The 17,435-nt window shown below is 40.8% G+C and overlaps 2 protein-coding genes across 2 annotated transcripts in view; one reads left to right on the top strand and one right to left on the bottom strand.

Annotated features, from left to right (window-relative positions):
* Positions 1 to 3,213, top strand: part of SARC_02537 (hypothetical protein) — a gene marked incomplete at both ends in the record, with an annotated part of 5,335 nt that extends 2,122 nt beyond the window's left edge. Inside the window, 4 exons of the mRNA XM_014303705.1 lie at positions 1,061 to 1,223; positions 1,632 to 1,690; positions 2,131 to 2,255; positions 2,955 to 3,213. Coding sequence (XP_014159180.1) covers positions 1,061 to 1,223; positions 1,632 to 1,690; positions 2,131 to 2,255; positions 2,955 to 3,213 — 606 coding nt within the window. The remainder of the gene's footprint in view (positions 1 to 1,060; positions 1,224 to 1,631; positions 1,691 to 2,130; positions 2,256 to 2,954) is intronic.
* An 8,447-nt stretch (positions 3,214 to 11,660) lies between these two features.
* On the bottom strand, positions 11,661 to 12,215 carry SARC_02538 (hypothetical protein; the record flags this gene model as incomplete). The annotated part of the gene is made up of 1 exon (XM_014303706.1): positions 11,661 to 12,215. One exon carries the CDS (start codon positions 12,213 to 12,215, stop codon positions 11,661 to 11,663), a length of 555 nt encoding a protein of 184 aa, XP_014159181.1.
* Positions 12,216 to 17,435: the final 5,220 nt, after the last annotated feature.

The following is a 17,435-nucleotide window of genomic DNA, read 5'->3' on the forward strand; positions in this document are numbered from 1 at the left end:
TATTTATACATATATATATACATGTATATGTACATACATATATATGCATATGTATATGTATATATATATATGTGTGTGTATATATATATATATATGTGTGTGTGTATATATATATGTATATGTATATATATATATATATATATGTGTGTGTGTGTGTGTGTGTGTGTATTTGTAAGTATAGATATATATGTGTAGTTTTTATAATATACATATATATGTGTGCGTGTGCGTGTGCGTGGGTGTGCGTGTGTGCGTGTGTGTGTGTGTGTGTGTATGTATTGGTATGGATATAAGGATATATATATATGTATGTATGTATATATATATATATATATATATATATATGTATATATATATATATATATTAGTATGTATGTATATGTGTGTGTGTGTGTGTGTTTGTGTGTGTATATGTATTGGTATGTGTATATATATATATATGTGTGTGTGTGTATGAATATATATATGTATATATATATTTGTTTGTCTGTGTGTATGTGTGTGTCAGTGTATGTGCATACATATATATATATGTGTGTGTGTGTGTGTATGTGCATAGGTATATATATATATATATATATATATATGGATGTATGTATGTATGTATGTATGTATGTATGTATATTTGTATATACATATATATAAATATATATATATATATAAATGTGGTCTGTGTATGTGACTATATGTTTTGGTAAATCTGTATACAAATATTATATTTTTATTTATATTTATAAATATGTGTGTTTGTATATTTATATGAATCCATATATCCGTATATATATATATATATATATATATATATATATAAATGTGTGTGTATGTCTGTGTGTTTGTGTCTGTGTGTGTGTGTGGTGTATGTATGCGTGTGTGTGTGTATGTTAATGTATTATATCTATATCTATATATATATTTATATTTATATTGAGCTCCCCTTGTATGTGTGTTGACAGCCATATTCAAGATTCCGTTAGGCTGCATTGTATATCGTTTCTTTCCCATCTATAACCAGATTATTTTACCTTACTTTTCAATATGGTGCTTTCTATCTTACTGGCAGCCGGCTGTGTCGATAGGCAATGTACCTCAATTAACTGTTGATCTATTAATTAGCACCCTCGCCCCTAAACGGGTCGGGTTCTTGCACGATCGGGCGCTGCTACCCGTGTTTGGATGTGACGCGTACAGTGAAAGTGGCCATAACTCCACGACTAGTGCGGATGGTAAGTAACACCGCTATTCATATCATTGCACTTGGATCACGATATACTTTCCCGATGGCCTGGTTTAGCATTATCGATGGCCTGGTTTAGCATTATCGATGGCCTGGTTTAGCATTATTGATGGCCTGGTTTAGCGTTATCGTTGGCCTGGTTTGGCATTATCTATGGCCTGGTTTGGCATTATCTATGGCCTGGTTTGGCATTATCGATGGCCTGGTTTAGCATTATACAATTGTATGGTGCGCTGTGAGGTAGTCTGTTTTGAGGTGCTACAAAGTTTTACCATATTTCATTCAAAAGTGTGGGAAAACTTGTCTAGTCAATATAAAATCCAACACGCACGTCTGCACTAATTTGTCGACTGCCGCTTACTCTGTACGCTGACTATTACGAACTTCTTACTCACAGTGTACATGTGCGAAGAGAAACAATTGGCGATTATACAACAAAGATCTCCAGCTATCAAGGTGTGTTGTTTGATATGTGTTCGCGGTATGTTTCGGATAGCTAGTTTAATTTTTGAGGGCACGAGTTAATGAATTTAGGTGTAATCTCTGTGAGTTCTTCTCTTCGTACTGATGCTGGCAATGGATGGCGACCCTGTTTACTTGGTCGACGTGTATCTCCCTAATTTAATATGCGACTTGAAGTCGCAACATCCAATGTATTGGTTATTGTCCTATGTATATACATCAATGAGTTGTGTACAAATGTAGAAGCCCCGCTTTTTCATTCAAGTCACGATAACTTACCCTGATAGTTACCAACCCCTGAATATACTATAAAGCTTTATCTCCAGCAAGTCTTATGGCCCGCGTGTATCAGTATACCTAAGCCTAACTTGATTGACCTGTTCCGGTATTCTTACAACCCAATCCTCACAATTGTTAAACCATTTCTGACACAGTCTCAACGAAGACACTTGGCCGACAGAATGACTGAATGGATAACCGCGGCGAACTTTGGCTCTGTAGTCCTCCTGACTAGCAGTGACGCCAATAACAGTGGCGACAACACCATGCTTGCAAATAGGTGTGTTGAACAAGTACTGAAATTTCTGGTGAAATAGCTGGTACTGTGTTACTGTGTGATCAGTTGTGGGCCTATTGTCATCATATTTAAACCTGTTAGTACAACCTAGACATGTAGATATTCATTGAGGGTGATTGGGACTGTGTTGTTTTTGCGATTTGAACATTACGTTTGTGTATTGGGTTGAGAGTGACGGATGTTGTTTAGTTGTAAGCTTTGGGGTGTATGCAGAGAACGTGTGCAGCTGTGTAGACATTCGAAGATGTGGTGGGATTATGTACGGCGTAAAGCATCCTCGATATGCCAACAGAAAGTGCATATGTACTGTGGACCAATTGATCGGCTTACCACCACACAAAGCATTTGGCAGGCTGCACACGTGCGAACTGTCACGAACAACATCAGTGCGCATACTCCCTACATCTATGTGCCACCACAACCGATTCACTCCACGCCTCAAAGCGGTGGTGCGTCCTCTGTAGAAAGCTCAGTGAGCGCTAGTGGCTTTCTACTGCATCTATTACTTCGGGTTTTGTATGTAGTACTTAACATTGGGATGATCCATCAAGATTGTCCTTTATTTAACCTGAATGCGTTCCTATCAAATATCATATAAAAATTACTCTTGTGTTTGACTCTACTACTGTCTCTCGTACTGTTGGCTTAGCCTTCCTGTCCCGAACTTCCTTCATTATGCAGTGCGTCTCTGAGATATGTGGGAAATCAGCACCAGGATATTACCAACAACTTCGCCCAGTTCGGGTGGCAACCGTGGGCTCCTGTATCCAGTTCGGCCCCATATCTTATGGCTGAGGAGCGAGCCCGTTTGGAGAAACAACGTGTGACTGGAGGTGGCTTGACCAGGTCGCTTTATGACGCATGTGAGGAGAAGACGATACCTTTAGTAACATTGGTAAGTGGGAGAGGCGCGCAATGGGACTTCAAGGGTTTTGTGTGATTGGGAGCCATATGTGCACTATGTGGTGGTATAAATGTAGGCTATGCCGGATTACTGCAGCACACAGGCGAGGTGAAAGTACGCCGTTAGTAGTTCTTTTTGGTGAGGTAGATATACAATGAGGCCCTCAAGCGGTGATGTGATTGCGAGTCATGAGTGTATCATATGATGGTGTAATTAGACATATGCTGTAGAACGCATGCGAGGTAAAAACGATATCTTCAGCTTCTCTGGGGGGGCGATAGAGACGTAAAATTGGGGTCTTGAGAATTGGTGTGATCTCAAATTATAAATGCTTAGTATGGTAGCGCGATCAAGCTGTATGAGGTGCTGTATTGTTCATACGAGGTGAAGACGATACTCATTTCTGGCGACGATACCCCTAGAAATGTATGTCTCTGTGGTGAAGTACAATTTAGAGTAATGTCCTTTCAAGTTACATATGTAGTTTTCCCCACGCGGTTAGAGAGCAGTCGTCGTATCCCGAAAGTTGTGGCGATGTGAAAGCTCAGAACACACCGGCTCACATTTGTCACATATCTCGGATTGTCGTTGTTGATGAGCGAGAGATACAAGTACACGAATTTGTGATGATCGGTGTTTTTTTTCGCTGGTCCTACGGACTTCGTGTACCTCACAAGCCTTAAGCCGTATTTGCATATCCCGTGTTAGCTTGGCGAGGTGTACCTTCAATTGCCTCTACCGTTAGTTAATTTGCGGATAATATTGGAATGATGCGCAGGATCGAAGTAGCTTCAGAAAGCATGGTACACGACCTCGGCATTCGTCGAGTGAATTTACTTGTATCATTTCTTTATATGCTCATGAGAGCAAGTGTATAAATTGTATGTTTGTATGTGTTCATTTTGGGGAACATTTATCGTATGGATGCAAACTACTCGGTATCCTTTCGATTATGTTTGTATGTATGTAAAAATCGGCACCTGCAATGAGTAGCAGACAGGCAAATTCGTGCCGACGCGGACTTATACATGTTGAGGGCAAGTGAAACATACTTCGAATCCGTACAAAAGAAGGGTCAGGTTGTGGTTCTTTTGTGCGATTACAATTCGTTTGTCCATTTCTGCTACCGCCTTTCGACCAAGTGTGAATGTCTGATTTGCTGAATTTTTTTTCTTATTCCAGATCCTCTTCTGTTCCGAGGGTGACAATGTACCGGACAGTATATTTCTCGCTAAAGAGCTTTACAGGATTATAGATGCTAGTTCCGACTCTAATACTGAGGTGCAGTGGCGCGCCCCAGTATCGTGGCGTTCATTATACGGTCCTCAGAAACAACGGTCCATATTTTAAAATTTAAACCATCCGATAATAAATTACCTATATGTAGATGAGGTCAATCAGATCTAGCCATTGTTTGGTTGAGATACTCAGTCAAGTCAAGTGCATGCATAAACAAGCGTGTAAAAGTGTGCGTCATATACTTGAGGCCAAAGATGGTTTCAGGTCTGAACAATTACGGAAAGAATTCGTGACAATGAGAGATGCGAAGTCGCTGACGAAATGATTTAATGAAGTTCCGATGTACAAGTGTATTTTTCTCTTTTTGTAAAGATATACTTTCCTGCGAGTGCTAAAGAGCGCTCTAAATAGATACAAGAGAACGCATATACTTCCAGCTTCCAAAAAGAGGATTCAGGGTGACTTGGTCAGCCAGGTTCCTGGTATATATACATTTTTCGTTACTTTATACATCAATTCTCAGAGACCTGCTTATTAACAATCCACTCCCAAACAGATGCCTCCTACCCTCCCCCAGTATACCAGATCGAACTGGCATATCCTTTGCAGCCTTTGCAAACCCCATACTGTAACTCATGCATAATACCAATGTGCTAGCCACACAGCCTCACATACACTCCCTCCCTCTTCCCAACGAATCTACCCGAGATACCCCATTTCAGCGCTGTCTAGATTCCGGAGGACAATTTTGTAAATCTCAGGCCCGGCCCTTCAACGACAATATGCGGCCATCTGTTGCCCATCCGCGCCCTCCACTCCAGAATCATATAGCTCTCCTGCTTGCCATTCTACCGGATCGCTTCCTCTCGTCTTATTCCTTGGGTCGTCCCTCCTCCAGTTCTATAGCAGGGACACCATAAACCTCAACTAATAATTTCCATAGAGGTAGCAAGACCTATTTCGTACTCGTCCAAATTACCTGCTCCTTTAACCCTCTGTCTTTTAGAACGGCAACCCAACCAGTATACTCATCAAACGGAGCATGGAGGAAGTTGCATATCATCTCTCAGAGTCTAAATTACTGTATCTTCCCTAAAATCTACTCCATAGACGATATGTACCTATAAATTAAAAATCAACCTACTCCGCATACCTTTAATTCGTTAGGTATCATACCGACGTACTGTCCTATATTGGTTCACTTCCTATATATGTACTTTGAAAACCCACGTATTCCTAAAATTACCAATCGACCTTCATCACATATTTTTGGATAGCTTACCTTACCAACGTATTCGATTAATTGATAGTTCATCCTGAATGTATGTATGTACTGCTGTAAATAAAGTGATATGAAGTACATATAAACCACAAACAAAACGAAACAAAATAAAGCAATCAGAGCAACCTCAACCGGCAACTGCTCTCGGGCCCCATTCCTCATAGACACGAGCAGTCAGCCAGACGGTCTTGGTAATGAAACGAGAACCCTTTATTCACAAAATAGTAGATTATTTATGCATAGCCAACTGAAAAAACTCTAATGTTGAATATGATCCATGAAATTCAAATATAAGTATAAAAGAGTTGTTTGTGGGTCACATGTACACTACTATTTTGATTGCTGTGAGTAGATAAGCTGGTCGCTGAGCAAAATTATGCTTTAAAATGGCTTAAACTTTGTTTCGAGTTTCAACTATAAAGATCATACTTGAGACTTGATGGGGTGTGAAACCTCTCTTGAAGCGAAAAACAAAACGAAGAGAAAGAATAATTTTTAACATGCAGCCCTTTGTTAATAGATCTGCAGGACTGTTGGGTGCGGCGATATAGTCTATATTGGCCATTTTCGTGTGCACACAATCGCGAATGTAGTGTGCGTGTATGTCTAAGTGGACTAGTCTTTTAGGAGTGCCCGTGCATTATGCTATTTCTATAGCACTTAGTTTGTCACAGTGTAATATGGCAGGAAGTGATTATATGTAACCTAGTGCGAGCGCAATATTTTGTTTCCATGCAACATTCATATTGTTTCAAATACTGCTATATGTTCATGGAATGTCGTTGAAACTGATACGCCGGCAGTCAGGATCACCAGCCTAGTCACTATCTGTGTAAATAGCTATGGCGAAATCTACTGTTCGATTGTGCGTTTCCTGACGGTATGTAAGATTGTATTGAATAGTGTCATAAAGGTAGAGCAGTATGTGGTCTAGTACTTCAGCATGGTCTTATAATGTTGCTGTAGCAAATGCTGCAAGTTGATTTATTGTGGTGGCAATGTCAACTCGCTTATTGTTAATTGCGAAACCTTAAGTACCGAGAAGTTAATATTACTTTTTGCCAATATACGGTGTGCTGGTAGAATCTGCTAGGTAGATTGGTGTTCCATGATTTTTGTTTGACGACTGACCGGAGAGCGTAAGTGTATGGGGTATATTGTTCATATAAAGACGTTGGTCTATAGTGACGTGTGTGTGATTTCGAATGTTTAAGAGTTGTTGTTGTTTTTTAATTCCATGAGAAGTCATTTACTTTTGCCTGATTTTCCCACTGCCAACCGTACTGCGTCATCCTCATATAGAAGGTTTACGATTTTAATAGCTTTGTGGCACCAGATGCTTTCATCAGCGTCGGATTGTGTAAAGTAAAGTTTGGTAACATGAGCGGCAATTCATATTCTAGAGATGTCGATATACTTGAGTTTTGGCACAGTATTTGGAGGAAATTGGTCTCGTTCCTAAACACCTTGATAGGTGGGGTGGGTGCATGTGTACTGCTTTATCTAATTTAGAGTAAAGATAAGCTTTCGAATGTGTAGTGTGGTTGATGTTAATGTGTATATTTCCCAGTAGGATTCTCCTACTTCCTGCTGGTCACCAGGAGGTACAACCATGTTTGCGAATGAGATATTATTTAAAGTGAACATAGATATATGAACAATGTCTGCAGGGGGTGTTTGAGATTAACTGCCTGCCGTGTGGCCATTCAGGTGTTTTCTGAGTTTGTACTACAACACGAGGAAAGTAGTGCGGACTCAAGTATGTATTCAAGTAGTACGGACGTTTCTAAGAGTGTGAGTGACGGAGAGGGTGATCTAATTATGCGCGCAGTAGAAGTGGAGTGAAAAGTTGTATCTGACCTCGGAGCGAAGGCTGTTAGATTAGGTGCTGTTCGTGCGTCATACATTGTCTTGTATGTCATCATTCACATCATCACTTGATGAGATAGTTTAATGCGTTCGATGTTGTAAATTGGGGAGAGTTGATATGTGCGAGTGTCGAAAAATTATTGGCGCGTGAAATCTCTCGAAGTGTACCGTTGAGTGATACGTCTTGATTTTGGCGTTTGGCTCGTCTTGTTGTCATATACTCAGCAAATTTGAGTTGAGTAGAATCGAAAATGTGGCTGCTGGTGTACCTTGAGAGATTGCTGATTTACTGCCATCTGGTTGCTGCAGACTCTGACGCGCAGAGATGATAGATCGTTCTAAAACATGTGCTGAAGATATATGTGGTGGTGTGGGAAATGAATTTGATCCGTTTATCAGTGCATTCACTGGTTACGTGTATATAGGGTGTTTGATCCAACTTTGAAACGACGGGCGTGGCTCGATGCCAACATTAGGCGGTGTTTTAGGAGCATGTGCAATAATTGTTATTGTAGAGCTGCTTGTTGTACGCCAGTCTTCTGGAATGTCAACGAAGGAAGACGTATCATAGATTGTTGCTCGTTTGCCGTCAAAACTTCATTAAAGACGCTGATTCCAGAAAGTTATACGTTGCGTGAGTTTCGTATCTGCTATGTGGCAAAGATTTTTCATATGTCTCATGTATTTTGAGTGCAGTGATGGACAAGTCCAAGACGAGCATCATTTATCAAAAACAAATATTTGTTTAGCTAAGCTTACCTTGAAATAAAATGCTACAATGTAATCGTGTGCTCGTTCGTAACGTGTGACTTGTTGTTGATGTCATTTGTGAGATGGTAAGTTCAATCGTTCGTCTTTGGCGAGATTTTTGTTGCGAATAATATCAGCCCGGACTGTTCACGTCAGCAATCAGTGCTCGTGTGATGGTGTTGTCATGTACTTTTTCAACATTGCCGTTGCCGTTGAGTTATGGAGTATGTATATTACGGTCGAACAACATGGCCACGTGTTGCAGCACTCTGGAATGCTCTGTCGATGTTAGCTATCATCGTGTGAGAGTTACAGAGGGCTGGTACTTAAACTGTCACAGTGATTTAAGGCGGTTAGATATATTCGTCTGCTTATGATGCGAATTTGATACCATATCTTGTACTATCACATATTCAATGTCCATGATGTGTTCGTTACCAAAGCCTGGTGGCATCGAACCCTACAGATCGACATGGAATCATTCAACTGGGCCATAAACGTGTATTAAGGATGATGACTGCCTTGCGTTTCAAATCTTCTCCAATATACGATTTGCAATCTTTTGAATTTTGGATGTACACGGGCAAATGCTGTTGTTGCTTGTAAATTGGATCCCGGAGCAACAGATATACGTAGTGAACCTATTTCAACAAGTAGTGTATATATATCCACGAGGGTTTTCCAAACGTGATGGTTCCTGATATAAGAAAGTTGTATCAATTTACACTGTATCGGCTGGATGAATGATGCCCACCATTTTGCGAGTGGGCGTATAAATGAAACAAGGATAGACTCTTTTTTTTCTGGTGGTATTGAGAATGAAAACTTTTACTATTTCCCCTCCAACGTTGTGAATTTTCGTATCATCGTTTCAGTAAGAGATTCACCTTTCGGAAGTCATTAACTGTTTCACGCAAAACCTAGTATTTAGTTATTATCTGTTGCTGTAAATATAAATAGTAGGCTGGAAATCAATTGTGACGTTACGTGTCTGAATATCTTTTGATAATCATCTCTCAGTGGCAACCGACGGTGGATGAGTATATGTTAAAATAACGTTGTCTTTGGGTGCTATCATTTTTAGTTTTAGTGCTCGCCTACGTTGTCCATCATTTCTACGATTATATTCATCATATGTCATTGTAGTGGGATAACGGTTGATGGTTATGTGTCCAGCACCGGGTTGGTGGAGGATCTAATGAGTGTTTACATTAGGGATTTCAGCTGCAAAGGCTTATGTAGGGGCAGGAGTTGTTATGATATTGGGAGATGCCGGGTTAAAGCTAGTAGTTTCTGTATATGAGTCTGAGAGTAAACCGAACAGGTCATCGATACCCGAGTTTGAGGGCGTGACCATGGTAGTAATAGATATATTAGGCAAGGGGCCAGGTTTGTGCCCTGATCCGTGCTTTTTGTCTATTTAAAACGAGTGCACGTGCGCAGTGAATATGTGTGTGTTTGGTGAGGTCGCGAAGTTATATGTGTGTAACCGAACAAGACATCTCCCTCTCATAGAAAAATCGCTATCAATAGAGACAAAACGCGATGGTTAAACACTCGATATTAATATAGTATAATTGAGTATACAAGGACAGATATATCCGTGTGAATGCATCACCTAGAATGAGTACGAATCATTGCATCAGATTGAATTAAATTATGTCAACGTAGCTGCCCTTAAAAAAATCTAAGAGATTACCAGTTTTGAAGCACAAACACGATCGTTAAACACTCGATATCAAAATAGTATAATTGAGTATACAAGTACAGATATATACCGTGTGAATGCATCACCTAGAATGAATACGAGCCATTGCATCAGATTGGATTGGAATATGTCAACGTAGCTGCCCTTAAAAAACTCTAAGAGATTACCAGTTTTACAGCACAAAAACTCTATTACTCATAAGAATCATTAGAGTTAGCTCACTTCCGGGAGCTAATCAAGCTTATTAACTCACTCCCGAGATTTGGTTTATCTACTTGACCGACTCCCTTAACTTGAGTAAGATTGTTAACCGCACAAATGTAAAAAATGGTTGTTGTGCCCCTATGTGAATCAAAGCATTGTATGTTCAGAGTGAGATTAAGTAGCAGAGAAGTCGAAATAGAATAGTATCGAAGTGTTAAAAGTGTTCTGCAGAAGGTTTCTCATACTGGCCATATAAGATTTTACCCTGGACCATCCAAGCGGTTGAATACTAGCACAAACACCCTAACCCTAAGTATAAAACCCAAGGTAGGGCCAGAAATAAATATATACATTTGTACTTTATTTAAAGTCTACTACATTGCATTCTAACAATGCCGAAGATACTTTTCGGTATTACGAGTTCATCGAAACCGTAGTAAAATCCTAGTCAACTGACTGGGGCTGCGAGTAGAGCCGGAGAAGCGCAAATATGATGAACATTCAGTATATAAACCAGATCAAACACTTGGGAGTGTACATCCATCTAGTATTAGGAACATACCGACTCACTATAGCGTTCAGCCGCAGATTGACAATAACTCGGATCAAATTCCGTACCGTCTCCTGGGGAAACATAGATAGATCGGTCTTAAAGTGTGGCAGAGCTGCCTAGGTCTAGTAAAATGAGCCACTTTTATCGTGGTCCCCACATCTCGGCCATATTTAGCGGACTTGTGTCTGCAGAGAAAAATTCCACCACAGACATCACAAACACAAACAACACGGGGACACAGCATCTTTCGCAGGCTGCTTCCAAGGAGTTGTCGAAATTAATACATGCCTTTGAGAATCACACCCCATACGAGAATTATAGCACTAAAACAACTGATGGTTCGAAGTTTGAAGGGGGGCGGCACCGGAATCTTAAGATCATAAACACCCGGACACTATTCTGGAGATGGTCAGTAAATGAGAACACGAGGACAATTGCAGTATTCCAACTTTGAGCGATCATACGATGTCTACTCCAATTTTGGCATAAAAAACTGTTATCCCTTCAAAGCACTCGTGCTTATTATGGGCGACTCGACAACAGCTCTTTAGCAGTTCTCCGCCGCAGATAATCGAACAACCTCTCATGAATAAAAAACTAACTTGTTTCTTGTTTTATATACACTAGATACAAAAACAAGGAAGCAGAACGTCCTTCACACAATCTGTTCTACTCCCGAGCCTTCCGCTCCTCTCTGTTCCATCTGTTCTTCTCACATATGTATTGAAGTACCTGTCGTAGTGTTTAGAAATGAGGGCGATAGATTGACGTAAGGGGGTATCAATTCATTAATATATAACTATTCAAAACTATTCACGCACCTCTCTGCACTTCTTTCAATTTGAAACCACGTGTTCTGGCATCCCAGTGTTCGACTGCTAAAACAGGTACGACATCACCCAGCACACCCAGCACCACTTGTTGATAGCAGATCGTGCCGTATTTGACGTATGCCATTCGGACAAAGTGACTTCATTCTCCCAGTATTTCACCACGAAATATATAAGATCATTTTGTGTTTGTGGTGGCTGGTTCGGCTCCTGCTTCTGATTGAACCGAAAATTCTGGAAACGATGAACTCCTCTATTGTAGTTCCTTCCCCAAAACGAGGTGGTATCGTGCAGATACACATATTGGAAGTGTCCACCGAGAAAATACAAGTATCGTACTGTACTGCTACGAATCTCCATGGTGTCGATTGACAGAGCAGCTCCTGAGCAATTGCCTTCAGGAAGTGCACTGATCCCATGGGTAAGGCTTACATTCGCACCACGAGTTGCATCATATTGCTCCACCTCACAGCTCGGCTCCATAGTGGCACAATCGATACGGCTGGTGCCAACTGCGCGTCTAGTTTCGCCAACATTTTCCTCACCAGTGTTTCCAGTGGGTTTATCAAAGGTCATATCTGGTCCCACTGTTTGTGAAAGCATACTGGGTCTCCATGATGGACCAGATTTGCGTTATATTCTGCATGGAATAGAGTTAGATTGTAATGTAGTAGACTTCAAATAAAGTGCAAATGTATGTATTTGTTTCTGACCTCACCTTTCGCTTTATACCTAAGGTGTTTGTGCTAGTGTTCAGCCGCTTGGGCTGGCCAGGGTAAAAACTCATACGGTCAGTATGAGAAACTTTATGTAGAACACTTTAACACTTCGATGCTATTCTATTTCAACTTCTCTGCAGCTAAATCCCACGCTGATCACATGATGCCTTTCCGCATAGGTTGTGACTCACATAAAACCGCAGGTATTTTTAGAATGTTGCGGTTGACAGGCTTAATCCACTTTTGGGAATCGGTTGAGAAACTTAATCTGTTCTCGGAAGTCGGTTAAGTAATAATTCAACTCTTGGGAGTAGTTTAAGCAGCTTGATTAGCTCTCGGGAGTGAGCTAACTCTGATGACTTAGCTCTCGGGAGTGAGCTAACTCTGATGAATGGAAGTTGGTTTCTTGCTGTAAAATCTGGCCTGAGACCTGTAGTCTTTCTAAATGGATCGTCCTAGCTCGATGGTGTCGACAGTGTCCAGTCTTAATAGAATTTAGAAGGCTTTGTTTGCACTGTTCAGGTGAACCACAGTAGATGACCTGCTCGGCTCAACTTGTTTGCCGTGAGATTGACTGAAATCCGTTAACGTCATCAGTGCCGACGTACTCGAAACAAACCTCTTCTTGTGAAAGAACAAAAGAGCCTGAACGAGTGTTCCTAGTTCCAGAACCTATATTGGCCATTTTATTATCCCTTCGTCCATAGTTCCGCGAATGTATGTGTCTTGTTGCTCTGTCGGAAGTGAAGTATCACTCTATACCCGATTTTGGACACATCTACTGTCAGATCTCACTCTGGTTCTGCCAACCAAATCACTCGACTGTCAACTTCCGTCAGAAAGGTTTTAACATTTTCCATCTTGCGGAAGGTTGCTTCTGGCACACGTACCTTCTCATTGTATCGGATCGTCATCATCTAAATCTCGACGATGACGGTTTCAAATTTGAATTACGAATATTACTCACTGCAGACACACCCGATAGGACTGCCAAAATCAAAGTGGTATTTGTCCCTGGTTGCAAATGCGGTGCTGTAAAAAACCCGGACAGGTGGCAAACCTTCTGCCAGAGGCAGCTGTCATCTATATTCGATTCGGCTCTAAACTCAGTACTATACCTAGATGTGTCAGTATTGTTTCTTGAAACAATCGTTGTCTTCTTTTCTACGCGAGTCGCAATCTCAAACAACCTACTTTTTCGTTCACAAACTGCCAATGTTTCATACTTTCGTATAGACCGCCGAAAGTAACAGATCATCCATATAGAGCATTATCCGTAGTTGAGCGATCCGATATGTTCTTCAAATTGTGTTCATTAGTAAGTGAAAGTAACTTCCCTAAAAATTGCCACCATTGGATGCGTGAAGGGACACAACATCAGCCCGTTGAGTTAGCTTGGGCTCGGCAAATCACAACGAATAGAAGCCGTCCGAGAAGGCTACTGACATCATCTGATCCCTCTCCTATCGTTAAAGTACCTTGTCATAAGCATGTTCATTGATTGAATGTCTTTGGACCCATGAATGCATTGTATACCATGTATGCCTCCGCCTCCTGTAATTTTCGAATTGCATCAGTTATTGTCAATATGATCAATTCGGCCGTTTTGATCTCTTACGTTACCTCTAGTATTGATATCCATCGGCCTGCTGTGCTTGGCGGCGTAGGCTCCGTCGGTCCCCATTTCGACCGACCCCCATAGCGAATCGTATCCAAAATATCTTTCCCACCATACTGGGAGTTTAGATCGTACCCTTAGTTGAAGTGGCTCAGGCGTTTGCTCTCCCACCATTTTCCTCTTTCGCCTTTCGGTATGTGCTCACTCTCACCACTGACAGTTCGTGCCGCTTTTTTCTAGCAGACATGAAGAGCTTCTGAAGTTGAGGTTGGTATGCGTACTTGGTAAGCGTTTCCATTCTAAATTTGGTGTCCCGAATGGGCGGCTGGTTCACTTTCATGGTTCACTTGTATATGTCTGAGCTATAGTATCAAACAGATATCCTCCAGAAGCTCTGCTTAAACCCCCTGTAGCGCCTGATTTTGCCTTTCTGTTGTTGGGACTGTAGTTGAAATTTACTTCAGCGCGTAGGTGATGTTCTTATACTAAGTTTTCAATCTCAGTAGCTCCTTCTGCATCGCGAACTCATATCTATCGTACCACGAAGGTAGCGTGCTATGGTGGCTTTTAAATCCATCCGGAAAAGACACGTCTTTAATAAATTTGGAGTCACGCAGTCGTCGTGGTTGTTCTGTACGCTCGTCTTCTACTGCCGAGACAACATTGGCCTCAAAGCGTGTGAGAAAGTCCTCGTCCGTACCTCTGCACAAGACCGGGGTCTTCTGGTACAATCCATTCGAATCAGTTTAAAGCACGGGTCTTTTATTTCAATCCATTTGAGTCAGTTTAAGGCCAGAGTCTTTTGGTATAATCCATTCGAAGCAGCTGCCGGTACTAGACAACCGATGTGTTAGAAATCAATCATAATGGATTACCTGACAGTTTTTTTTCTTCAAGAAACCTACTTTGAGGGGATTTCGTCAAACAAGTCTGAGCACGCTCAGGTCGATTTTTTGGATTCGACCCCCCAAAAATAGTACTATTTTGATGATACTTTCTATAACGCACACAGCAATTAAGGTATATCCAAACATGATACAATGCTTGTGTGAGTCCATATATTGCACCTTTATTGATATACAGCTAAAGCTATTCCAATGGTTTGTCAGAGCGCCGTCGTCGTTTGTTGAGCCGGATCCAAATGATGTTCTTGAAAGCACTCGATGGAACAGAAGTACATATGGCATTCTACGTGACCACACTACTTGGAATACTTTGTATCTTTCTTTGATCTAGAGTAATACGTGACAACGTCCTCGTACAGTTTCCTTACACTTCTTCTTGGGATTCCAGACCGTCAAGTTGTACCCAACATATACATGGCCTTCACTGAAGAGAATCGTATCAATATGCTTACTCAAGATATCACGCCCGGGAGAATCAACTAGAGATTCTCTAAACCCTCATGGCGACAAGTTTTTGCTGAGTTCTCAATCATTAAATCAATCAGGTGGGCAGCCAATTTCTGCGGCTTTGTTTGAAACCAACACCGTTGTATTACCCTTTTCTTTTGTCGAAGTTATCCACTCCATCCAAATGACTTTTATAGTATTATCCAATATCGGTAGGCCGACTCACAGGTTGGTGTGCACTTACGAGAGTTATTTTCACTTCCTTGGAATGATAATACTAGAGCGAATACCTTATTGTCATGCCACATGTCAAAATATAATCCCATGGGACTATATATATGCACTGCGGAATGTTTTGCCATTTTGTCCCAATTTTAAAAAGACGTCTGTTGCATTCATTTCCTACGCCATTGACTTGTGCCTATATAGTGCAAACCTTACTTTGGTATAGTCAGCATGCATAACTGAGGATGATTCTTGTTGAAGTATGGTTATATCGTAACACAATTGCTTCTGTCTTCAGAAAATATGAAAATTCTAAATCTACATGCGTGTTACTTTATGCTATTATACTTGACAGGAGATATTCAGTCTTTGCCTTCGCATATTGCGTACAACTTGCACCCAAACTTATCACGGCCGGGTTAGTGTTTCAGTGACTGCTACAGACCTAAAGATATGCGATGTTCGGCTTGCACACTAAACTCGTTCATGGACAATGCTTGTCATGGACTATATCACCTCTGGAATGTATTATTCATAATATCATACACCTCTAACACTTTCGATCGGCACAATAACTTGCATCACCCCTCTGTGGCCCTTCACTATTGTCACAAGTGTTCAGGAATCGTTGGATGTCCTAGAAGCGCCTTGCATCTGGGAAAATCTCTTCTGTTAGACTTTTTGTCTGTTCCAAGACAGATGCATTTGATTCACGTTTGATTATACCGAAGGCGATCATCAAAGCAATGAATCTTCTATATTCGTCGCTCTCTAACTCTTTCCATGGCTCCTTATAGTTTCTTCCGTATACGCTAGTGTACTTGAGTATTAGTGGTTCAATGTTCTCGTGAAAATATATATACACAGAAGCAGGTGTTAAGAATTCTCTAGCTAGAGATGCCTGTGTCCGACGGGATGATATGTCGTGACCCATCAGCACACCTGTTACTGGACCTGTGAATAGTGGTTTCGTAGACTCATTTCTTTCACGTATCTCCCAACGCATAACTCCACTTGGGGTACAACTTTAGGCAAAATATTTTCTTCTATTGAATCTGAGTCCGATATTGATTTGCTAAACTCTTCTTCACTAGAATTGACATAGCCTAGACACTTAATATCCCTTATAAATTTGATACGAAGCATAAGCTTCTGCAATGGTCCTATCGAACTATATATGTCACACGAAGGAAGCTTGGCTAAACTTTACATAACTCTCACAAGGGGCTTTCACATCTGCTACTGCATTATGGGCATCTTCAATCGCTTCACCGGTAAAGGCTCTATGTAGTGATGCAAGACTACGGCCAAACATAACTACACCTGTGTTTTTGTCTCTCAGTGCAGGTAAGGCTCTAGCGACTTTCACTGCGTCTAAATAACAATTCAACCAGGCTGGCCAGCCTGTATTGGAGAAGGTCTCTTCGCTGCAGCACTTACTAATGAGTACTGGTATATCAAACTTATCTGCATTATGTCCTACTAAGCAACCTTTGATGGTTGATGGTAAGAACCTTTTCGTTATACGGTTGACTGTGTAGTGATCCATCATACGCGCGTGCTCTCAAATCTTATAGTTTATCAACGCTGCACTAACATGAATCCTAATAGTCTCAAATATATACGATACTTATTTTGTTATGTGCAGACGGTTTCGAGACGGTTTTGGATTAGAGTTGGTACTCCTTGCGTAAGGTTGAGACAAGTATACTATATATAGATGTAGTATATTTCAGAATACATAATGCATGTTATAAATAGACTGGTTTTCAACTAGCTGATTGGAAACCTTATCAGAACCACTTCCAAACTGATGTAAACTTCGATGGAAATTACTAGGTTTCAAACTATATTAAACTAAAATACAATTTAGTCAGTTAGGATTTAGCAGTGGTAGCTTGTGTAAGGA

The sequence above is a fragment of the Sphaeroforma arctica genome (assembly GCF_001186125.1).
Source record: "Sphaeroforma arctica JP610 unplaced genomic scaffold supercont1.115, whole genome shotgun sequence".
Classification (NCBI taxonomy): Eukaryota; class Ichthyosporea; order Ichthyophonida; genus Sphaeroforma; species Sphaeroforma arctica.